This window comes from Neodiprion lecontei, chromosome 4 (assembly GCF_021901455.1).
Source record: "Neodiprion lecontei isolate iyNeoLeco1 chromosome 4, iyNeoLeco1.1, whole genome shotgun sequence".
NCBI classification, from domain to species: Eukaryota; Metazoa; Arthropoda; class Insecta; order Hymenoptera; family Diprionidae; genus Neodiprion; species Neodiprion lecontei.
Genome location: NC_060263.1, coordinates 38,609,695 through 38,634,242, shown reverse-complemented (window position 1 = coordinate 38,634,242; position 24,548 = coordinate 38,609,695). Strand labels below are relative to the sequence as shown.

Below are 24,548 nucleotides of genomic sequence, written 5' to 3'. Positions count from 1 at the left end.
ATGGTAAGCAATTCTTCTTCGCGTAAGCTTTGATCCGACAGGAATATGGACCTACACCTGTGTACAAGCATGTGTGAAAGTATTGTTCCCAGAAATGCTGAGAAACATACATTTCCTCGTGTACGATTGAAGCCAACAGCAACTCAATTTCCGGGAAAACAAATCCGACCCGCATTCGGAATTCGGGAAAACGGTTTTATTGTTTAGGCTGACTGATCGCCCTTCAGGGCGAAGATATCGTTGCACCAACCACGTTGTGCCACTTACCAAATAGCCTTTTCGTTCCTCTTCGTTGGGTTGATAGGAATGAACGGCATTGTTGTAGGTACCTACATTCGTCTTGCGAGGTGGCTTGAGGAGTGAATTAGAATCGCTTCGAACGCGAGTCCGGTGACTCGTTTCCAAGTTCATCAAGGAAATTGCATCAATCTCCCGATGTCGAGAGAGAGAGAGTACAGTATTTCCATCGAAGACCAAACATTCGGTATTCAAACTTCCGAATACAGGACTTCGTGGACATCCGAAGACATCCAAGCACCAAAACCAAACTTCGTAAGCAGTCATGAATTTGGGGAATAAAACCATGTGAAGTACCGTCGATATGTAGGGCACGGTGAACGATGTTAAACAATTACAGTGTCGTGAACACGTACAAAGTGCGTTTGGATCGTCGTGTGGAGAATGCGTTGCGAGCTCGGATACGTCTGTACGTTTGACAAGCAACGCGTGTTTCGTATGTGTGACGGCCAGAGTAGATGAAGAGCCGAGTCGGCGATTATTCAATCAGTGTCCAGTGCCATTTTAGACTTTGCCTCCATTCATACGAGTCAAAACACTGCCAGCTGTCAGTGTGTCTCGCAGTTTCCATTCATCCAGCGTTGTCGTTACACGAGTTGATCCCTCGGTAGGTGAACCTTGATTGGAAGAAGAGCAAGCTGGAAAAAAGTCACCGGGAACAAGGGGACTCGTTCAATAAAAAGTGCTCGGCTGTCGATCGAGACGCATCGATGGACGCCGGCAAAGTTCAGACGAGGTCCTTCGACGTCGTCGATTGCGTTGTCTTCGCCGGGATGCTGGGTGTATCGGCCCTCATCGGCGTATACCAGGCTTACAAGTCTAGGAAAAACGAGAACGCCGTTAGGGAATACCTCGTCGGTGGACAGAACATGTCCATATTTCCCATAAGCATGTCTTTGATTGCGAGGTGAGTTATGATTTTTAACCGTTTCAAGTGACGTCGACACCAAAAGCCTTGCGTGGCAAGACCTGCTTTAGGATGAATAGGCATAAACCGTCTTAATCGAAAATTGGGAAATGGTTTCGTCGCGACAACGTTCAAAGCGATCGAACTCTGATGTCTCCTTTTCCTGCACGGTTAGAAAAAAAATCTACCAGCAGGTATGCTAATATTTTTTGAGTTTACTCGACGATTTTTTAATGCATTATACTGAGTGAAAAAAAAAAACTCAAAATTACAAATTAAACGTCGATACGACCATTTAAATTCTAAAATCACAAAAATCTTTGTCATATTCACTAACAGAAATGTAACAAATAACACAATTATAAAGCGGACTTGCCGAGACATTACGTTTAGTTAAAATTTTTCAATCAGTGTAGCTTTTCCTTGACACCCATTCGTCGTTGAGTCGTTCCAAAACTATTCAGGCTCTCTGAATGAATCAACCCCTGCTCGCGACTACATTTTCAACGAACTAAAAAGTGTTCTTCGTAATAAGTGTGTACTTCAGATGAGCATACTACCAGTATTCCATACCTGGGTACATATTTGCCAACCTGCAACCCGCATGGTTCTATGAATCGTAGGGTGCACGGTTATTTTAACAAAAACGGAGCCCGAGAAACTTTAATTAGAACGTAGCATGATGATCGCGATATGTGTGAGAGGTTTTCTCTCTCTCTCTCTCTCTCTCTCTTCGTATATATTCAGAGTTTTGAATGGCCTGTATTTTCCGGTTCGCGTACCCAGCGCATCACATATCTAGGCTCATCAACAGAAAAAACGGAGGAAAAGACTGACTGAGAGTTGAAATGGAAAACTTGTCAAGCGATAAAAATTTTCTCCTCGCAGTCATGACACAACAGGACTGCTGTTTAGGTTGAAAATATAACGTGTGTAATAGGGTGATCCTTACTTAGGGTGATGATGATTTTTTTTCAGACCACCCCCCAAATCAACTATAAATAATTCAAAAACAATTTCACAATTCTTTCAGATTTTTATATCAATTCTAACCCGTGCCTGTAAATGGATGGATATCACCGTTTAAAGTACACTTGTTTCAGATACATTCTCAGCATATATTTTATTGTAAGAGTGACGATGTTCGAATCAATCTGTAATTGCGAAGATTTAGTGAGTATTAGTACTACTGTCTGAGAAAAAATTCACATCATCGTACCAACCAATCTCGACGAATTGCACACTCTAGAAATTTGACTTTTTCTTTTTATTTATAAGATATGCAATTGTCCATATTACCTGGTATGATGACGTGAATTTTTTCTCAGATAGTAGCACTCATGCTCGCTAGAACCTCACATTCATGGATTTTTTCGAACATTATTACTCTTACAGTAAAATATTTTAAATTAGGAAATCCTTCCTCTTACAGGCACGGGTTACAGTTGATATAAAAATTTGAAAAAAATTGTGAATTGTTTTTGAATTATTTATAGTCGATTTGGTGGGGTGATCGGGAGTAAATTCGTCAACATTCTAAACGAGGACCACCCTAGTGTGTAATGTGTAAAACATAATATTAACGATGCTTGTTTCCTATTGATAAAATAACCTATTTAGTTTTATGATTATCAATAAGGGAGGGCAAACAATTACTCTTCATGTATAATATAGTACGATACGGGAAGAGAAAACAACGTAGGTTGTGTGCTTTCGCTTAACGACGTTATGGTCGTCGAGTATTCGAGGGCATTGTCGAGGTGTAGGTATGGATAGGTACGTAGGGACAGTATGTCGTATTGATTTAGCAGTTACATCCGCCTCTATTTATCCCGCGTATAGCAAAACTACTAACGGCGTTAAATTAAAATCGAGTAGGAATGCGAGGTGAATTTTAATTGACTGCTCACGTAAGAGGGTGGGTATCAACTGCGTCCTCTGCAGCTGAGACCGGATCGGAAATTCATGAACCGTGATGCAAATTTTCCCGACTAAAGCGGAGGATGCACCGGATCTGCGGATAGTTAGTTATCCTAGAGAATTTTCGAGTCCGTCGTATCTTTGCGAAAGCAATTTTTTTCAAACAAGTAAAACTTTACAGCGCTCGTTCGTTTTTCGAACACCTTGATGATCGAGAAACAATCTCATGACAATTTTTTCCGCTTCAGCTACATCTCGGGTATCACTATACTGGGAATACCGGCTGAAATGTACGTCTATGGAACCCAGCTGTGGTGCGTTGTCATCCCGGATTGTTTCGTGTCCCTGACGATGGCCTTCGTCTACTTGCCAGTATTTTACAAGCTGCAAATCACGTCGTCCTACGAGGTGTGAAATTAGAAAAAGAAGCTAAGAGAGAAAGAGAGAGCAGGAACGATATAAAAGAAGGAAAACGAAAACCCGGGGATAGAAAAATCAATTCGACTTATCGCCCGCAGAAGATGTTTTTTTAATTTTTATTTCTTCTTTTTTTTTATGCTTTCTTATTTTATTCTTTTTCTTTTTTCATATTCGATCAACGGGTCACGCCTCGTCTTTTTCTCGTGTCAATTGTTTCGCGAAAGCTTTGAAACGTTTCCCTTTGTACCGTTTAACAGAAAATATTTATTTTTCTTTACACTGTTTTTTTTTTTTTCACTTCTTTACGACGAGGGTTTTCGTACTGTTTCAACATTACCTCTTCTCTCCCTTCTTCTTATTTTTTTTTTTTTTTTTGGTCGGAAGGGGGTGTGGGGAGGTAAGATTTTTCTTGGCTTCTTTTCACGATTATTATTATTTACATTATTATTCCACACGTGTCTCCCCCCTAAGAAAAGCTCATTTTCCAGACCTCAAATTTTTGACGTTTCCATTTAAACCATACGTATAACGTTATCAAATACAATATCGTGAAAACGATCTGTGCTTTTCCTTTTATCAAAGTCACACCTTAGCTTGCACATTGTCAAAGACGGTATGACTGAAACTCTGGTATATTTCACTTGAAACAAAAAAGTCACGGCCTCTTTCTTGCAGTATCTGAATTTGCGATTCAACCACGTGGTGCGACTGATGGGCTCGATCATATTTATCATCAAGATGGTGAGTCTCGCTTGATAAGAAAGAAAAGAAAAAAAAAAAGAAGAAGAAGAAACGGCAAGACGAAATTTTAATTTTCTTCCGGAAATTTCGTCCCGTTTCTCATCCCCTCACGCTCCTTTTAATATCACAAGTCGCATTACAGTTGCTCTACATTCCGTTGGTGATCTACGTGCCTGCGTTGGCCTTCAATCAGGTCACAGGCATCCAAATTCACCTGATCACGCCGATCGTATGCGTAGTCTGCATATTCTACACGACCCTGGTGAGAAAATAGACGAGCTATTCTTCAATTTTTTTATTTATTTTTTTTTTTGCTTCATCCAACGTAAAATTTAATTCACCACTCAAAAATCGTGGGGATCACTTTCCGCGTCCGAAGGCATCTCGGGCCACTTCATCGATTTACCGAAATGGGCTTTCAGGGTGGTTTGAAGGCCGTCGTATGGACGGACACGATACAGACGATAGTGATGTTCGGGGGCGTGATCGTCGTCATTGTGCTGGGAACGGCGAGGGTCGGGAGCGTCCAGGATGTCTGGCAAAGAAGCTGGGACAGCGATAGGATTGAATTTTTCAAGTACCGATACCCGAATAAGAATTTCCATAGTAATGGACCGTCGGTCCCATGCTCGAATAAAAGAAACCCCACTCGTGTCCTTTCAGCATAAATCCGGACCCTACCATCAGGCACACCTTCTGGACGGTTGTCGTCGGGAATTACTTGAACTGGCTCGCGTCCTGCTCGGTAAATCAATCTATGGTGCAGCGTTGCTTGTCGATGCCGAATCTTCGCAACGCGAACATGTGAGTGTGGATAATTTTTGCCGTTTTCGACAGGGGATGGGATGGATTGGGACAAGAATGAGACACGTTTTAACAATGAACGTCGGACTCGGCAGTTGAATCGACGTGACATCGGCAATTGGTTATACATATAGTTACACCGGCTTATGAGTCCGTATCTAAATTACCATTTATATTGAAGTCCTTTAAGAGTAATGCGTCCGAGGGTTATATTCGATTCAATTTCCAAACGAACTCTCAGCGAGTCACCCGGCTGGAAGTAACTTTGTTCGTAAACTTTTCCAGGGAAACTGGGATTGGAAATTTTTTCCGAATCTCAGCCGAAGTGTAAGACACGCGTGTACGATCCACCAAAATTAATATGTACGCATACGGAGCTTTAGTCCGTCGATAATTTCTTGGACGTTAAATTTACGCTCCCCGCTATATCATTTTACTGTAGCCATTAATGTGCAGCTCGTTATTTCAGCACGATCGCCATTATGGCCGTAGGCATGGTAACCATTGTCTCTATGAGCTGCTACACCGGACTTGTCATATACGCGGCCTTTCACAAATGCGATCCCATTACGACCAAGGTAATTCGTCTTTTCGCTGCCTCAGGTGTACGCTTTGTGTATCTATTAAACACGTATTCTATGCATACACATCTATGCAACAGTTATACCTGTATCTACCTTGCGTCAAGAAATTTGTTAATATAATAAAGGAGCGTCATCCGTCTCTTCCTTTCAGCAAATAAATAAGGCGGATCAGCTGCTGCCGTTTTTCGTCATGGAAATAGCCGAGAGCGTTCCCGGGCTTCCGGGCCTTTTCATATCCGGTGTCTTCAGCGCTGCTCTAAGGTGCGTGCAGGCGGGGTGACACCTCTGTATACACACATTCAAGAGCGACGGACGTCATTCGTTCGTTCCTCGAGTCGCTACGTGAGAGATACACTGCGAAAGGTGGAAAAAAGCACAAAGAGAAAAAAAAAAACAAAAATTTTCCCGATATTTGTCAAATATTTGCAGTCGGTCAACCGTCGCTGCACGCGGATTGAAAACATATTTTCGACTGACTCGCTGCTTTCAGACAGATTGGGACCAGATTCGCGTGAAACATATCGCGGGCCAACGGCATTGTTTAAAAAAAAAAAAGGTTTAAAAAAAGGGGGAAAAAAAAACTATTCAAAACGATAACCATTTTGACTCGCTTTTAATTTTTTATTTATCTATTTTTTTTCACCCACTTGGATCGAACGGAGAATCCTCCGAACATTTCTGTCATTAGCTGATTTATATTTGCAGCACGATGTCAACCGGCTTGAACTCCATGTCCGGCGTGATCTACGAGGACATGATTAAACCCTTGATGAAACGACCGTTCGGCGACACGGCGGCCAGTCGAGTGATGAAACTCACGGTTGTCTTGATCGGGACTATTTGTGTGGGCCTGGTATTCCTTGTGGAAAAGCTCAGCAGTTTAATTCACGTAAGACTTATGGAGGTCGGAGCGTCGCGTCGGCGGTTCTCGTGTTTAGAATGAATTTCTTCCACTTGAGAGAAAGCGTATAATAAATTTTCAGCTTTGAAGAAAAAGCGTTCGGACCTTCGAAAATGGAATATTATACTTGTAAGGGCGAGATGCGGTTCTCTTTCACGCCTCTTCGAAAACTCCGCGCTATTTTATTTTGCCTCGTTCTATTGTCATGCACGTTTCTTTTCTTTTCTTTTTCTTTCTAATCTGTCTTTCTCCTTTTTCTAGGCTGGAAAAAGTTTGTCTGGAATTACGGCTGGACCATTGCTGGGTATTTTTACCCTTGGAATGTTTTTTCCCTACGCAAACTCGGCGGTAAGTAAAATTTGAAATTATACAGACGGTTCGACGAACACTTGGTGTGCATAATATATATATATATATATAACGGGCTGTTGCGTTTCAATTATGAAGGATAAAATATATGCGCTTCATTTTTCTCTCTTCTTTTCTTCTCGCACGCGGAGAGTGACACGTCGAAAAACCGATCGACAAATTCAATGTGTCAGCTCTGTGAGCTGGGAGCACAATTAATTCACTCGATCCTTAGACCGGAAGACGTACAGGTACAAAAAGGTTTAGCGATTGAGATTCATTACTCCTGAAGACGTCACGTTCAGCCTAAAAGATTCGAATTCGATTTTAGAATAATGATTTCACTGAAGAATACAAACTTCCGGGCCCTGTCTGACCTATTCGCGACTGAAACTACTTAACGGTAATTTCCCGAAGCTTTCTCCTGGTGAAAATGATTTCTACGAATTTTTAGGGAAATTGGGTTATTTCGTACAATTTTGTACAAAAAATTGTTTTCCTACAAAATTGTTAATATACATAGTTTCTCTGAAAAACTTTTAAATCTACAAGATAGTACAAGTTTGTAACGCAAAATTAACAATTCTTTGCGAAAAACTATGCATATTTACAATTTTGTACGAAATAATATACGAATTACTCCAATTCCTGTAAAAATTCGTCCTAATAGAAATTTTCATCAGGGTCGCGTCGTCTCACGATTACTGCAATTAAATGATCCAATCACATCCTACAGTATGCGAAAATCGTTTACATTATTTCGACTTCTTCCACGACTTGGACCTTTGACATATCGCTTGCAACTCTGAGATCCAAGATATCGGGACATCGGATCGATATGGCGCCGAAGGATCGATTAGCTGATCGTTTCGGGTAAATAATAGGAGCACCGAGGCACAGGAAAACTGATGCAAGTTATCAGATTCGTGATTTGTTTCTTTAAGTAAATACAGTGTGTCAATATGATCAAATATACGGTGAAAACGACTTTTATAATTAATTACGACGCTATTGAAGTAGGGTTATGGTTCTTGCCAGCCACCCTCAACGCAACCTCATTCTATGCATTATACACACAACGGCAAACTCCGTTGTTGAACCTGTTCGTCCCAACTTTCCACCTTCGTAGTTCTCGTTTTATCGAGTGAATTATGGAAATGCGTTTCAGCCAGGGAGTTTTAAGTTGGCCGTTATACCTGTAATATATATACCTATATATATAGGTATATATATATGGTGGGAGAAGAATGAAGAAAGGTTTGAATGAAGTTGAGGAATATTTAAAGTGGAAACAAACTTTAACGCGGCATCTTTATTCAAAAGGGATAAGATAATCCGATAAATTACCACGTAAATATAGAACATTATACAGCAAACCTCGAGACTGCAGAAATTCGTATCTTTTGACGAACAATACTGTTTTATCGACAGGGCGCCCTGACCGGTGGAATCGTTAGCGTGTGCTTCGTCGCCTGGATATCCTTCGGTACTCAAGCTGCCATATCCAGTGGGCAAATACATTTCATACCGAAACCAGTTTCCGTGGAAGAATGCTCGGAACAGTTCAAAAATATCAGCTTTCAAAATTCCACCACAATACTGGAAAAGGCATCAAGGTACCTTTTATTTACCAGATTGTGTCAATTGTGCTTTGAAATTATATAAACTTCGTTTCTTTTCAACATTTCGTCATTTCAGACTAGTTTAAGCCAAAATTGCGTACAATTTTGCAACTGAAGTAACAAGGGAGAGTAAAAAGATTGCAAAAAAAGTAATAATGTGTTATTAGAACCACACGGTAGAAGTGAAACTTCTTAACGTAGTTATGAGGTTTGAAAGGAGGAAGAATTAGTGTCAGTTATAGGTTTAATATCATAAATAAGACATTTTCTTTTTTTTTTTTCTTTGTTCATAAGTGAAATTCTGTTTTAATCTGCTTCTGCTTCTTCTCATATTCAGTCACGCTTTCTGTTGACTGCAAATCACTGGAAAGTAAACCTTCCCAAACAGCTTGTCTCATTTCCCTTTATGAATGATATAGGTGTAAAAAAATGAATAGAGCAAAATATGCCAAGAGCTGAAATATGTACACGGAGGAGATTCATCTCTGAATACATACGCGACGCGTTCATTATAATAATGTGTAGCGACCGAGAATACGAGACATATTTGATTCGAGATATATTGCTTTCAGTGAGGCGCCATTCTTCCTCTACAGAATGTCGTACTTGTGGTATACCTGGGTTGGATTTTTGGTCGCTATTTTGGTCGGGCTACTTGTCTCTTGGATTACAGGCCCGAACAAATACAGAGTTGAGGACAAGAATTTGTACACACCCGTTATACATAAACTTTTGACAAGAGGTTCAGGTCCCACGGTAAATAATTATTGTATGCCTAAGAACAAAACCCATCCAAGAAATAATTATTCGTGGAAATGCGTAAACAAGATTTACAGTGTACAAGGATTAAATTTGGTTTTCTCGTTTTACGTTTCAGAATATGACGGAACTCGCAAAAGTGAATCAAGTAGCCGAGACGAGTTGATAATTATGTAATAATTAGTAACACATTCCGATATAAGTAACGAATAATTAAATTGTCGAATAAATTACCGCGTTTTACTATACGATCTAACATGTAAAACGTTTATTTTTTTATAGTCATTTTCATTTTATTATCAATAGTTTTTTGCGATATACTGTAGTATGTAATATATAAATATTATGTACGTATATATAATATATATATATAGACTTTTTCCATATGATAGGAATTTTTGGACAGGATAGGATATGTATGATGATAATATTAGCGAGCCGATATAATTAAGAAAATCGTATAATTAATTGCAGACATATACATATAATATTTGAATCTGAAAATTTTAACCAATCAATCAACTGTATATGCACAAACATAGACATCGATATGTATAATGCACGCCAATCACCAAGAGCAGCATTAATCTTACATCAACTTAATATTATATATATCTCTTACTAGCTGCAGCATGACTTTCTCACGTAATATCTTTATACACAAGTATACATTGCTTTGATAACAATTATTGTTATTATATATAGTTAGACTAGTGATATATATTTATATATAGATTCATTAAAGTCAATAAACCTATTGAATATTATTTCATCTTTGCGTTGTTTTTCCTTTTCTAGGAGAAAATCAGAAGGAAGAACAAGAAAGAAATTGGTTAAAATGTCAATTTTGGCTATCTCGGCGCACCCAAGAGTACACAGAGCATGCAAGGTACATATTTTATGCTTATAATCATACTTACATAATATATATATATATATATACATGTTGAACGAATTTTACAATTTACTATACGTGGAAATTTGCACACACTGTTGTAAACGCTGGCATAGTCCCGTGAATAATTTGTAACTTCCTTTCAATAATTATACCAGCATATTAATATCTGCATTATGGGCGTGCACCGGGTTCTAAAAATAATAACTATCGTAATTATAATGATGCGATGCGATTTAGGAGATTTTTATTATGCATTTGAAAGAACCGCAACTATACAATTAATTACCCCTCCTCATCCGATCTAATTCGCAGTTCTGCAATACTCTTCTTTCAAATAATATAAACACATGAAATTGAGACCATCGCTAATTAATACAAAGTGTTTTACAGCTAAATGAATGAAATTATTGTAATAATAAATTGTGCGCTTAAGTAAGATACACAGGTAATTTTCTTTAAGTAAGATCTTAATGTAATAATGAAGTAACGTGAGCTATAACGATGAAATACTCTTTTTAATCTAAGAGATAACCCTGAGCACTGGCTACTATTCAATATTTTAAAATAAGAATATTTGTAATTTTTGTTATTGTGAACAATTTCGGTAAGTAAATCAAAAGTGTTCAATTCCATTGTATGTTTTTTTGATTATATTTTTTTTTTTATACATGTATAGAGAGACATATAAAATAATATGAATGTAAAGAAACCTCGCAAATAATATCCTCACGGTAGAATTTGTATAACAAGGAAAAATCGCCGCTGCTGCCAATCACAGAACTCAAAACTAGATACGCAAATTTCCCGATGTTAAAAATTATCTTGCGATGCGAAAGCTTACCTCAAACTCAATACAATCAATGAATTCATTGAAATTATTCATAACATGCTGTTTCTCAAGAGCGTGTGAACATAAATTTAATGTACAAATATTTCATGTCTGAACGCATTTATAGCGGAATTGTTTTAAACACGGGCATCCGACAGTGATGTTGGCATACTTCGAAGTGGCTGCACAATTTTTGAAAACTTTAGGAACATGATTAAAAAAAAAGAAAAGAAAAAAAAATTATGACAAAGTAATAAACGACTATATTCAGAATGGTACCAGTCATTATTCAATAATCATACCAGTAATTTCTTCATATTTTTACATTACCGATCACTGTTGCTAGAAAACAATTGTCTTTCTTTTCATTGTTTTTTTCTTTATTTACTTCACTATTGTCTTGTCAAATTTTAATAATCTTGCCAACTAAATCCTTACAACGGAGAATCGATCCATTTTTCTTTTTGGCCAAAATATTTCCCTCACGCGGCAGTGTGAAGTTGTTATTTTCACTAAATAAGAAAAATAAGTTTATAACTTTCTTACCCTATATAGTATCTTCACTGCTTTCTCTTATCAAGTGGCACTTAATTCAACAGTCATTACTAAAATATCATTTCTACCTCACGATAGGAAAATTATTAATCAGTCTATGATGTCAGGGGTGACATGCCGATCGTCCTGGGATCTGGTTGCCCTGGCTGATTTTGAGGCCCTGGCTGAGGTCCAGTTTCCAGGTTCTTAAGTAACTGATTCAGCCAGTGGGTAGTAGATTTGTCTTCTTGTAAGCAGGTCGCAAAAGTATTATCTCTGAGTTGATCTGGTAAGCATTGCCTTAACGCCAGAAGTGCTCTGTAAAAAAATTAACATAAAAACACCTCAGAGCCATAAGAAATTCCAAACCAATCGTAATCCTTCCACATAACAATCTTTCGTCAAACCAGTTTATAATTGAAACAGTTGAAAAACAAAGCAAAGTACTACTTGTCTTTGAATTTAAAACTCTATAACTCGATCTTGAAAATAAGAATCAAGGCTGATAAACTTGCGAATCTATAAATACGAACCTGGGATTGTCCGATAGCCTCAAGTAACACCTAACAACGTGTTTGAGGAGTCTGGCGGAGGGATCTTTGGCCAAGGACAGAACCATTTTTCCCAGGATCATAGCGACGTGGCTGAATCTGTCGTAAGTTTGACATATATACGAAAGTCCGCTATCGTCGAGCAGTATTTTCTGGAGTATAAACGTAGCGACTGTTTTACTCAGTTCAGAACTACTTTCCATGATCCTCAAACAGAGCGGTATTATTTCGGTGGTGAGTAGAAACGTGATTACTTCTTGCTCATCAGTTTTAACCAGCGCTCCGATCACTCCAAGGCTGGTAAGTCTCAGGTACTCAAAGGGTCGCGTCTTGCTCGTGGTATGCAAGAACGGATAAAGGAACAAAGGTACGTGAGCCTAGGAAATGAAAAGAAATAAACCGTTATTAGGACGTTACAGGAATGTTAGCGAACCGAAGACTGGCTTCCGAGCAATTTCTATCACCTGCAGAAAAGCAGATCTCGTCTCAGGGTGACTAGCGACGCATTGAAGGAGAGCGAGAGCATTGCAGACTCTGTTGCTTTGATAGGCAGTAAGCGTAGCTGGGTTGATGGCAGGGTATATGTTGATAATCTCCTGGAGCAGTGCAGCAGTCGTGCCAAACGAGTGCCATAGCATGGGGGCGAGGTCCGGAACAACTTCGCGCTTCTTGCTCAGCTCGAACAAGGCGTTCTCCCGTGTCTCAGGATTAGACAATTCGATAATCCACGTGTATACCTTGTCGGCGTCGACGGTTGCCTGCAGGGCAGCCGGACTCTGCTGAGAACTCATTGCGACGAGATTCGTTCCTGGACTTATTCAGCTTGTAGAAAACACTGAGGAGGTGAAGATCGGAGCTGACCAAAATGGAATCTGGGTTATTTTATCTTCGATACAATCGTGCGATAGAAGAAATGACGAAGGTCTAATTGAGCACGTTTAAAATGAGCAATTCGAGATCAGATGACGCGCCGAATGTTGTCACAACCGTTGTCTGTTTACTTTGAAAGACCACATTTTACGCGGAGATCATCGGTTCATCGAGACATCTCGAACCAAGTGTTATCTTTGATTATACGTTACCGCTGTGGCCTCGGCATATGTCGGTAATACGGCCAGCTTTAAAAGGGACGCTAAGAGTTCGGGGAGCGTTTTTTGAGCGCAGATCAAACCACCTCCGTCGAACAGTAGCGAGGATTCTCGGATATCTGATCCGCGCGTTTCTGCTCTGCCGCGGAGATTTTGAGGTTAGGATTTCCAAACGGACAGCGGGCGGTGAATTACGCGTAAATTCCGGTGTCCATATTTGGCTCACACTGAAGCGATAAGAACTGTTCAGACGTCGCCGAAATACTCGCGTAAAAGGTGGGAAATTGTTCCTCTTCAAATTATATACTTTTAACTCTCAACCCGCACCGAATATACCGTTTATTTACGACGCAATCAACGCAACGCTGTCCAAAAATAACTCTAGTAGCTCGTCGGCACTCGTCGGCAGCGTTACATATGCATCTACGTGCGAGCATGTGTGTGTGCATTGCGTGAAATTAAGTCAGCTTTGGGCCACCAGGTGTTCCGGGCATGCTGGGTTGTCTCCGACGAAGCGCGTTGCGCTTGGTGGTCATTCCTTACATAAGCTACTTACAGAGAAGAGCTTCGTAAAGCCACAATCGCATTTTTCGTTGATCCAATTTATGAGCATCCTCTGACTCAAAATAGGTTTTGACATTTCGTTGTCGACATAACTGCGTTGACGAAAGTATTTGAAGACAACTGTTACCTCTGTGCAGATTTCGTAACAAGTACTCGGATGGTAAGTCAGCGTGGTGAGCCTGCGGCCGTAAGGAGCCCCGTCAGCGATCCGCCAACTTCTTCATCGGCGGGCGCCGTTTGACACGCAACTCCATAAGCGCACTAAACCCCAGTAAGGTATTATGTAACAGGTTTTAATTAACGAACATTGAAACCTTTGAGTAAGTACTGATTCAGCCCGTCAATGGAAATTTTACATACTCGTAGGTGATAGAAAATATCTTGCAGTGAATTTCGAGATTACAAAGTTCGTCAATCGATTGTAATACTGCGGTAATATCATTTGTTAATTAATGTTGGCGACGTTCATCTTCGACCACTACAGTGGCACTTCTCTTTTATAAATATGCTTTGCATTACCCACTGCTTTCATGATGTTATCGACATGCGCTTACCGACCACGGACCTCAAGACTTAATTCCACAAATCTATTTCGTGCCAGATGTCGCTACGAAAACAGAGTAGTGAAAACACCAACGTGGACTCGTTCAGACTCCTCTCTGCCGCTGATTCTGAATCAGGGCTGTTGATTTTCACTTCACTAGCTGATATTTCACCGCACATTTTATACTGCGATATAAAAAATCACTGGGGAACTGCCTCCGTCTCAGGCCTCAAAGTTCTCCCTGATTTCACATCACCCTCGCGTTTAATTCCCTGCTTAGAACTACTAATTGTAGATCAATGCTCTTTTCAATTATGAGGACTAGCTCTCTAAATGTTGTATAGAATCAATCAGGAATTATTTGATTTTCAAATTTTTTAAGATCAAGATTCGATTCGATCAATTTCACTTCACTTCCTCCACTCCTTCGGTTATTTGGAAGTATCCGATGATGATCGGCTACCCTGTGAATTTGAGACGGATCGGTTCGACGGTCTTCGAGATATCCTGGTAGAGAGTTTGAAAAAACCGGTTTCAACAAAAACTGCTCTGAAGCTTTACAAGGAGCGTACGTCGCGGTTCATTGACATGCTAATCGAAAACTAATTACCGCGGCAGGTATTATGCAATTAAGTACACATACAATTTCGGATAAAGTTAAAATTACAGCTGATTTTGTACTTTCGTGAGAAACCCGTTAACGAAAATAAACGAACCGAGCAACAAATTCTACCCGTATTTCCGACCACAGAATCGTAATTGTACGATTATGAATTGTCATATTGTGTAAATTCTTGAATAATCCGCAAAGCCGAGACGGTTATGCATGCAACATCGGAGGCCCGCAAGGCCGCTCAAGGATGCCGTCGAGGGTTCAAGGACGTTCGAAGACTCCTGACGTTATTACACGCATGAATGCGTGAAGGAGCACTGCAGCGGATACCCGAGCAGCGTTATAGAAACGGGGTAAAAATTTTCTCCGGTAGAATGGGAGCAAGAATAAAATAATAGTTAAACCGAACGATCAACTTGTCTTTATTGTGTAATTATCTACAGCCGCATGAGCAAACCCCGCATACGGCATGAAATCGTCGAGTATAACAACCATGATTTCTACACCAAAACTGAAAGTAGGAATATTGAGAATTCGTACGTACGGACTATACGCATCCCCACGTTTCGAATTGTCAATAAATCCGTTTTTTGCAGGTATGAACTAACAGAAAAAAAAATCCACAAGTCTGATTAACTACCCGGTATAACACCGCAGACAAACGTTGGCCCTTACGGATGGGACACAAATCTTATTCCACGTCATTTATTTCTCTGCAATTTTCAATGCAGCCAACAGCAGATGGGACGCCCCTAATAACCGTCGCACGTACCCTACGACAATTCACATTGTGCGCACAATTTACAGCCTGTATAAGTATAACATATCCTGGATCGCGTCCCGTGCAACGGAGAGCTCCCTCTAGAATTTAAAATTGTTCGATACCGTTATTTTGTTTTTCTTATCATTGACGAGTGGGTTATTGGTGGTCTAAGAAATGCAGAATTTCGATTGCAGTAACTTCGGCCGCCATCTTGAATTTATGGGGGATGTTTGTTTATACGAAATAAGCTGTAAATCGCCCATTTTCAACATTTGATCAAAAATGGTCGTAACTGAACTTTTAAACCATAAGTTAAAGGTGCAGGCAGCCAAAGCTGCTGCAGAATTGGATCGAAATTTTGGATTTAGGCTACCGATGACCTACATATCCCCGACGATTATAAAAATAAGTAGTGGCATCGAAAAATTGCAATTTCATGGTTTTTTCTTTGTAAATTAGCAGCTGGTCTAGGGGGATAGAGCGGCATATTGTAAGAAGAAATGCGTGTTACGTCTACAAGCCACGACAGTCAGCTGTTGACGGGATTGCAGCTAACAATAAGCGCGTTGCACCAAAGTCAGCGCGTCGCTGAACAGCTGCGAGTATAGATCGCTCGATCCAACTAATACAGCCATACTCATACAGCTCGACCTATACAAAATATTCTCATGACGGCAAACGATCGTTCCAGATTGAACATACGAAGTGCACGTGATAAGAAGAAAGAAAAAATGGAATCCGAATAATGTTTGAAATTTATCAAAATTATGAAATCAAAAAACAATTACGTGCAAATTTTTACCCAACTCGGAGAAATTTGAATTATTAAAGCAGAAAAGGAGTTTTTCCGTACGAGTACAGGGATGATTGGGAGAAGCACGTGGACACAGAGTTGCCAACCGACGAAAATTTTTATTAAAAATTCAACAATAAATATATTTCAGATGACGATTTAATTAATGCACACGCGTGTGAAGTTTGGCAAAAGCTTCGAATGTATTTGCAAGCTGACGTTTTTCAACATTACCGACAAAATTGAGGGTCCGATCGCTCTCTCAGGAATTTCAGGCCTTGAGGGTCGATCGCGAAATGTGAAATTTCGGAAGTCCTTCATACTTTTCCTCTTCTCCGTCGTTTTCTTTCCGTTGCAGGTATAGTCATCGGGATCGTGCGCCGCGGGGGGCGCAAGGCGACAGGTATATCGGCGTGTGTAAGTGCATCGCACACATCGGCCGACATACCTGGATCCCACCGAGTGGGAATGGCGTCAGTACGCCGGGCGGGGGGCGAGGTGAGGTGAGAAGAAGTGGCATGAACGCGCCGAGGGCAGGCCGCTCAGAACCGACAGTCCAGTGATCGCGGCCCTGACGAAAGGAAGTCCGTAACGTGCGTCGATCTAGCGTCGACAGCGAGCCGCGCGGCCTGAAGCCGGGAAAAATACCGGTTGACGTTAGAAGCGATTAATTATTTTTCGCCGCGAGACCCAACGCTAATTATTATCTTCACGGTACTATTAATCGTGGAGCGAGTTTTGTTGGATCAGAGTTATTTACGCAGCGCCGCGTCACACGGAAGGAACGGTAACAGTGCAGGTGGAGATATTTGGCAGGGGAGGGGGACGATATCGAGGAAGGGTGTGTGCCACTCAGGATCGAGGAAAAACCGGAACGCCGGACGGCCAGCCGTCCAGTCCGGTAAATCTACACACAGGTACACTTGTCACATATGTACATATTCATGTATGTTATACATAGAAAGGTGTTTCTCTCGCCACGGTGGATTTTTACGACGGCGTGCCAATTATCATGGAATTGTGCGCAAAATGCACTTTCAGCTCAAAGATCGCGAGTGTTGTTTGGGGATACACGTGAAAAGTTGTTGAGGAATTATGCGAGATTCTATCGACATTTTTCACATACGTACAGCGTAATTAAAACTGTTGCAATTTCTTTATTTTTTTTTTTCTTTACAGCTTCATATGTTATTATCGTGAAATTTGACAATGAAATATCGCGCATCAATTGCGGCTCGATTGACTTGTGATACATGTATAATTGTTGAAATTATACCGACGGTGAAATTTCCGAGTTGTAGACAGAATTTATTTCGTCAAGATTATGAGACACTCGTACATAAATATAGGTAATTATCGAAGTGTTCCGTGGAATTCATTGCGTTTGTGTGCGTAATTGGCACATGCGAATTAGTTTACGGGTTGGGTATACCAAAAACTAGTTTTGTGTAAGACTGGTTCGTATGATGATGGCGGTGGAACGGGTATGACATTCTATACCAACCGCGTACTCTATGCCTTCTCTATATCAGGTGGCGAAAATCACCTACCGTGCAGGCTACCATATAATACAAACTCCGATCCGCGAATGCGAATGACCCGTTTTTGTTACGCCGTGGGAATTGGGCGCACACTTTTATGTACTCAATTAACCGAAGAGCTGGCTTAATTTGAACTCTCGTGTCGTCGTGATCACCTGCTATCGGATATACTATACACGCGGTGTAGGGTATTAGTCTAATTAACGAATCACCAAAGTGCGTTCGGAAACAGGGTGTGTTTTAATCCGGGTGTTGAATCACTCCGATTACGGTGATAAATTGTCCCAAATCACGGAATCCCCCAACGGGGTTCGTAAAACTTGTAAAAAAAAAACACGCGAGGTGAGATAATCGCAGAGTTCAAGAAAAACTGGAACACTTGAGTATCGGGGCGCAGTACATCTTTTTTCGTAACCCAATTCAAATGATCTTTCTCACTTCTCATATATGCGTGGTGAAAACTGACCTGAAACAGTAAACCAGACGTAAATACCGGCTCGGTCTTTGTTTTGAAACCGGCCTGCTCTCGAGATTATCGCTAAATCTGTTACCGGAATTTAAACAGACACCCCGAACCATACGTGCATATGCACGAGATTCGTAACTCGCTTTCGCCGGTTGTGTACATGGATATTCATACACGCATACCGCGATTGCGCGAGTGTAAAAGGTAACTGTAATTCTGATTCAATCGTTTACTTCATTGTACCTACGTGTAACAAGCTCTCTTGAAAAGTTTAGTGACAGCGCCACCGGCATTCAGTTCGAAACCGATTAAATAACCAAGACATCGCTGCTATAATAATATTATCACGTTCGCTGATTGTGAATCTGAAGCAAGATTTTTTAAATTCAAAATGGCGGACTTATTATGGCAGACAAAATTTTTTATCGCCCGAAGCAACCCTGTGCTCAGATTTTTGTGCAAATTTATTAAATTTTTCAAAGTTTTGTTGCCCATTTTCAGCCCGCCATCTTGAATTTATACGATCTTATTTCAGATCGTAATCAGCAATCCGATAAAAACCCTCAGGTTTTCGTTCAGATTCGATCAAATTTGAAATTTTTACCGCCATATTGGATCCGCCATCTTGAATTTTCAAAACCTAATTTCAGATTCGTAATCGGCAACCCCGAAAAATCCCAGGATAATTATATTGTTGTAATAATTCTCTGGTGGGATTAGACGATCGTGAAAGGACAAGATAGTACACGATCGTCGCGAAGGTTAAAATAGTATGTGCAATGATGAAGACGTCGTCGTATTTCCGTGAAATTTAAGTTACGGATGAAAATCCCCTCAATTAAAGTGCTGCATTCCGGGTCTCGCAAGTCGTTAGGAAATTAAGGCGCTGCTGAGTGAGCCACGTTACCATTTCCCCGCCTCGTCCGTCGTTACGCCCGCGTGTAGAAAGTCGACATGCATGTGTAATATTCATTAATGCCTTCCCCTTCCGGCTACCTTGTTTTCGGTCCGAAAAAAATTATGAGTTCGATTCTATACGAGTTATCTAACAGTGACTGACGATGCAGCTGTCGTGAAAGATTGGGAGTCATTGCCACATAATTCGTGTAGAACCGAACTCGCATTTTGTTCCGGAACGGAAACAAGGTAACCGGAGGATTAAGGAGTTATGTAATACCTAGTCAGGAGACCGAAAGAAAACGAGTTTTCAAGGATTTTTCATGAAAAGACTTTTCAATTTATTAATACAAAAATTTATGACACACATATTGGGGTAATATTGAACTTCGTTCTGATTTATTGTATTTGTAAAAATGATTATTTTTAAAGCTGCTATAGCCGATCTCCGAGAGCACGTCTAAAACGAGGCGTCTTGCGGTGAGCAAGATATCTCTGGACTGGATCTTCCGAAATGAAGAAACAAAAAAGATATTCAGTTAACACAAGACATTATCTGGTCGTGTTCGAAGGAATAAGCAAAATATATATTTTTAACAAAACGGCGGCTTTTCAAAAAAAAAAAATCGATTATCCATAAAAATTTCGCCTTAGTTTGTTTACAAGATCGAAAACATTTATCGGCGAGAAAAAAACCTTCGATCAAGAACTGAAAAATATATTCATAAAGCCAGTGTAAAAATTTGAGACTGACGGGTTCAGCCAGTTTCCGAGAAACCTTGCTCACCGACTTTGAAAACATAGTTTTGAGAAAAACGCGTACAACGTTTCACAAGCACTTTCAAACGCTCCGGGGCGTCTTTGCGAATGTGCGCGTAACTTCGAGAATATTTGTCTGATAGACGTGAAACTTTCTGTGTATATACTTTAATATATGTATGTAAAATTACGAAAATGAAATAAAAAATAAAATCGATTTTAGAAAAATCCTGGTTATAGGCGTAACCCGAGGTATTAAATGAATATTAATATAAGCCTGATGATGCAACAGGGGTAAACAACACACGCACGCATCGTCTCCTCGTGACGTAGACGAACGATGGCGAGAGAGAGACGCCTCGCGCGCTCGTTTTTAGCCGCCGCCGCAAAGCTTAGCGGAAAAAGAAACGCGGTGGCAAAACATATGGTTCTAGAAACAAGGTTTGCGTACGCAATACGTGCCGTCGCCCACATAGTTGGGGTGTCAACAGGGACGAAGGTGAACCGTTTTTCCCCCCTTCGCGCCGCGGAAAAGTAAACAAGATTGACACCAGTAAAATGGCGCCGGGCCCTGTTGAGGGGGGGGGGGGGGGGGGTCGCATTCAACGGGACCGTAACACCGTCACCGCAAAAATCGAACAAGGTTACGCCCGCCTGCCGGGGTCGTTCGATTTTTAAACGACGTCCTTTGATAATATCTTGTCGCAGATAAAATACGCGTATGTTGTTGCACAGATGTGAGTGAATAATTATTGAATACGTTATTACATCTAATCATCCATCCAGTATCTATCTACGAGTATAGGTGCATGATCTACAAGTAGATTTTATCGGTGTACTTATATACAGGGTGTAACCGAACTTCCAAGTGTCTGACCCGGTATTGATCTCATCTTGATGAGGAAAACCGAAAAAAAACCGGGAGAAAATTGATTGGAAAGCTGTACGTTATCGCGAAAAAACATATTATGTGACGTAAGTTTCACTATTATCGTTTATTTATCTCGTCGTTGTACGAGGATGACGAAGGCGGTAATTGATCTGATTTTATTAATTTGTAATTACGTTGCTCTTGCGATGAGGAACACCGTGCAGTATATGATCGTTACAATTGCGAGTATAATCATTGTGTGCATAACATATAACGCAATTAGCGAAGAGAAGGAGGAGGAGGAGGTGTAGGCGTAGGCTCAGGGTGTGCGACGCTCGGTTTGCTCGTCGTGTATAAATATAATATAATACATAGTTTATTTCACATCGTATAGATAAGCGAGATAACACGTTTTTTCTACGTGTTACGTCCGCGTGTTGTATAGATATCATATTATACGCTTCTAATCACCTGTGCGCAGGTAACGTGTTTTACACATTACTATACGTATGCGTACATACGTACTGTATATAGGTATACCTACGTACGCATGTCACGTGAAACTATGCACGAGCGGACAACGTTACATGCGCTGTTTTCGACCGTGAAATCATAGTTACATCCTATTATCGCGGAATTTGCAGTTGCTTGTATATACCGTCGTGCAGTGGGCTGTGTAAGAAACGGCGGAAATTACTTCTTCTTCACCATCGTTGCACGACATAATCGAATTCTACGATATTCTTTCATCAGCGAGAATCCGTAGGTAGTAATTTACTATTTTTTTTTTCCTCATACTTTTTCGTTACGCAACCAAATGACAGGATAAAAAAGAAAACGTGCAAAAATTTGTACAACCCTTTAAAGTTATGATAGGTACCTATAATAATCAAAGTATTTTTCACGGTATTGTGAAATAATTTAAATCGTTTCATTTCATTCATTCTAGTTTCTAAATTGTAAAATTTAAAGTAAGTGAGACGGAAATGATAGTAGCAAAAACAAAAAATATGGGGAAAGAGAAATTACAGAAGAAAATCTTCAATACGTTAACACATAAGCGCCTTCTTGGATGTTGACGAGAGTGTATTGAAAGTCATCGATTACAAGAGAAAAATAGCCGAGAGGAAGATTACACGTCATATAATTATGATCGCGGAAAAATTCCGTTCACCTCTACATACCTGTATATGTATATACACTTATATAATATTGTGTTCGCTTACAATGTACTCGCCTAACAACATAAATTCTGAAAATATGTATTACATACGTGACAACGTAAATTCAAAAATACGTGACAAACTCAAAACAATGTAATGAACGGCGGAGCGGGCTTTATAATATGCAACGCATATTGTATATTGTATACTGGGACAATCTCTTGAAGGTTGAAAATCAACCGCGCATGCGCCAAGTAATTAAATCTCATTGGTCGACGAAATCTTCACGCAGCGATATTTTTGTCCGCGACGCAGGCGGGCCAACCTACGCAAAATGTCTACGTTTGAATTTTCAAAGAGCGTAAGCATTGAATTCCGTGCGTTCTTTGAAGAATCGACTTTCCGACCCGACAACAAATGCTTCCGAAACCTTTCCGAGTCGCTGCCTCGATTATTCGAGATTCTAACCTCGAAAATTCGTATCAACTACATCGCCGACAGAAAGAGTTCGACAGCTGAAAACTCGGGTTGGCCAGCCGATAAAACTCGCGCATGCGCGGTTGATTTTTAAGTTTCGAGAGATTGTCCCGGTATGCAACATATTTATCCTAGACCGTGAAGCGAAGAAGAATATCTTTTTTTTGCACACCTTGCACGTACGTCGCGTTGCTTCGAGTGATTATCGCCGGCTCAAGGTCAACGGTATTATACTAGCGCATTGTTGTTGTTGAGATCGAACGTTAATCGCATACTCGCACATGCTTACATATATGTATATTTGATACATGTCTTGCCATCGCACTCCGACACATCAGCAGTCACATAAGCTGCGCCTTGAAATCTGCAAGATCGTCTCGACTATCGATGAGGATCACGGATTGAATTTTATATCGTTTATCGTTGTTTTTATTATTGACTATGTCTTACTTTTTCTTTTTCTTCTTCGTACATGTAATCTAAGTACGTCTGTACATCCATACATATATATATATATGTATATTGGACTGTATGAATAAATCGACTATTTTTTTTCAAAATTCAAGTCAAAAATATAGTTCCATTTGACGGAAAAAAATGCTGTCAAAGTTTGAGCTCTTGATATTAATATTCTATTTCCCATTTAAATAACATGGGAAATATATATTTTTTTTCTTAACTTTTAAACTTTATAACCGGTCAACGCATCAGCGTACCGATAAGGTCAGAAAGTATTTTCGTAGGGAATTTAACGCTCTACAAAAAAGGTCTGTTATCATTTTGCGATAAATCTACTCTTTTAAAAGTTATTTAACGTCCCTGTTAGATGTGTATGTATGTATACATATAATCGTTGAATATATACCGTTCGAAAATTGTCGCGATCATCTGACTGACGGCATATTGTCAATATGTCGTCATCTCGGCTCTGCTCTTCGATATTTCACGCGAATACCAACGCGATGACCGAGTGCCTCTTTCGATCCGGGATTCATCGTTCGGAATTGTCGCCTTTGATTTTTTGTTTCTTTTTTTTTTTCCTACTTTTTTTTCTCTCTTCCTTTCATCCTTCGTTCTTTTCTTCACTTCGATCAACGCCCAATATCCGAACTTCGAGACACGACGACATCATAATTATCATCATGATATAATCATATAGTGCGTGTTGTTTCTATACAATATACTGTAAACTCTTGTCACTTTTCACATTTTTACACAACATATGCACGTATGGGAGACAATGTGTATATACATACATACATATATATATATATATTTATATAAAAGTATGCAACACACTCAATGCAAACACAATCCTGTATCCTTTAAACGACAGAGAAACGACCAACGCACGAACCCGCCAACGTTTATTATCTCCGCGCCGTGTATTATTTATTTTGATTTCGAACGAGCGGTCGTTTTTTTTTTCTTTCTTTCTTTTTTCTTCCCTAGGTTTTGTATGATTTTTTTTTTTGTTATTAGCGTTGTAAGATCTGTCATAAACGGTTATAAAAGACAGACGTACATTGTACATAGTACGTACGGTACCGTATATTAAGCGTTGCTAAATTATGAATGTTAATTAGAATTATCTAATATTTATACGTCATACAAATTATAGTCTATAGAATTTATTTTTATTTTATTTATCGACCGGCGGATTATTATTTACAATGTATTCGGTATTACTTATACTACGAAAATAAAACCTAAAGAGGCTAACAAAATTTACTGTTTATAGGACTTTTGTTTATTAATTGAAAATTAAAATTACAGCAACAGATAAAGGGAACAGAATAATAGACGGCGGGTGATTTAGGGGAGAGTAAGCTAAAAAAAAAAAAAAAAATAGAGAATATAAAATAATATTAAACTCGTACTGTTGTGTGCTTGG

The 24,548-nt window shown here is 39.8% G+C and overlaps 3 protein-coding genes across 11 annotated transcripts in view; 2 read left to right on the top strand and 1 right to left on the bottom strand.

Moving 5' to 3' along the window:
• The first annotated feature begins 809 nt into the window (after nt 1–809).
• LOC107228207 (sodium-coupled monocarboxylate transporter 1) lies at nt 810–10,383 on the top strand. 3 transcript variants are annotated; one of them, XM_046738998.1, is made up of 14 exons: nt 810–1,204; nt 3,373–3,532; nt 4,220–4,285; nt 4,428–4,547; nt 4,708–4,862; nt 4,949–5,089; nt 5,559–5,667; nt 5,825–5,934; nt 6,379–6,562; nt 6,836–6,922; nt 8,354–8,538; nt 9,117–9,300; nt 9,422–9,476; nt 10,102–10,383. In XM_046738998.1, exons 1-13 carry the CDS (start codon nt 1,008–1,010, stop codon nt 9,467–9,469), a joined length of 1,746 nt encoding a protein of 581 aa, XP_046594954.1. In that variant the 5' UTR covers nt 810–1,007; the 3' UTR covers nt 9,470–9,476; nt 10,102–10,383. The 3 variants fall into 3 exon arrangements, with proteins under 3 accessions (XP_046594954.1, XP_015525076.2, XP_046594955.1); XM_015669590.2 differs by having other exon boundaries at nt 9,422–10,383; XM_046738999.1 differs by lacking the exons at nt 8,354–8,538; nt 9,422–9,476; nt 10,102–10,383 and having other exon boundaries at nt 9,117–9,243.
• LOC107216537 (proteoglycan 4) overlaps nt 1,022–24,548 on the top strand; it is a 67,010-nt gene continuing 43,483 nt past the window's right edge. For all 4 annotated transcript variants that reach the window (XR_006904174.1, XM_046738997.1, XM_046738996.1 and 1 more), the window contains exons 1-3: nt 1,022–1,033; nt 11,879–11,884; nt 17,036–17,397. The gene's annotated coding sequence lies outside the window, so the exon portion shown is untranslated. The remainder of the gene's footprint in view (nt 1,034–11,878; nt 11,885–17,035; nt 17,398–24,548) is intronic.
• Nucleotides 9,748–13,778, bottom strand: LOC107216809 (CCR4-NOT transcription complex subunit 9). 4 transcript variants are annotated; one of them, XM_046739001.1, is made up of 4 exons: nt 13,760–13,778; nt 12,580–12,971; nt 12,098–12,492; nt 9,748–11,882 (listed from the first exon to the last, which is right to left on the bottom strand). In XM_046739001.1, exons 2-4 carry the CDS (start codon nt 12,904–12,906, stop codon nt 11,681–11,683), a joined length of 924 nt encoding a protein of 307 aa, XP_046594957.1. In that variant the 5' UTR covers nt 12,907–12,971; nt 13,760–13,778; the 3' UTR covers nt 9,748–11,680. The 4 variants fall into 4 exon arrangements, with proteins under 4 accessions (XP_046594957.1, XP_046594958.1, XP_015509596.1 ...); XM_046739002.1 differs by lacking the exon at nt 13,760–13,778 and having other exon boundaries at nt 9,748–11,542; nt 11,654–11,882; nt 12,580–13,672; XM_015654110.2 differs by lacking the exon at nt 13,760–13,778 and adding an exon at nt 13,198–13,668.

Bases quoted from the DNA above. Each gene is read 5' to 3' on its own strand.
- LOC107228207 (XM_046738998.1), top strand. From the start codon at position 1,008: ATGGACGCCGGCAAAGTTCAGACGAGGTCCTTCGACGTCGTCGATTGC. The intron at 1,205-3,372 runs GTGAGTTATGAT...TTTCCGCTTCAG, and splicing joins AGCATGTCTTTGATTGCGAG to CTACATCTCGGGTATCACTA. The intron at 5,090-5,558 runs GTGAGTGTGGAT...TCGTTATTTCAG, and splicing joins AATCTTCGCAACGCGAACAT to CACGATCGCCATTATGGCCG.
- LOC107216809 (XM_046739001.1), bottom strand. From the start codon at position 12,906: ATGAGTTCTCAGCAGAGTCCGGCTGCCCTGCAGGCAACCGTCGACGCC. The intron at 12,493-12,579 runs GTGATAGAAATT...TTCATTTCCTAG, and splicing joins CGAGATCTGCTTTTCTGCAG to GCTCACGTACCTTTGTTCCT. The intron at 11,883-12,097 runs GTTCGTATTTAT...ATTTTTTTACAG, and splicing joins AGGCTATCGGACAATCCCAG to AGCACTTCTGGCGTTAAGGC.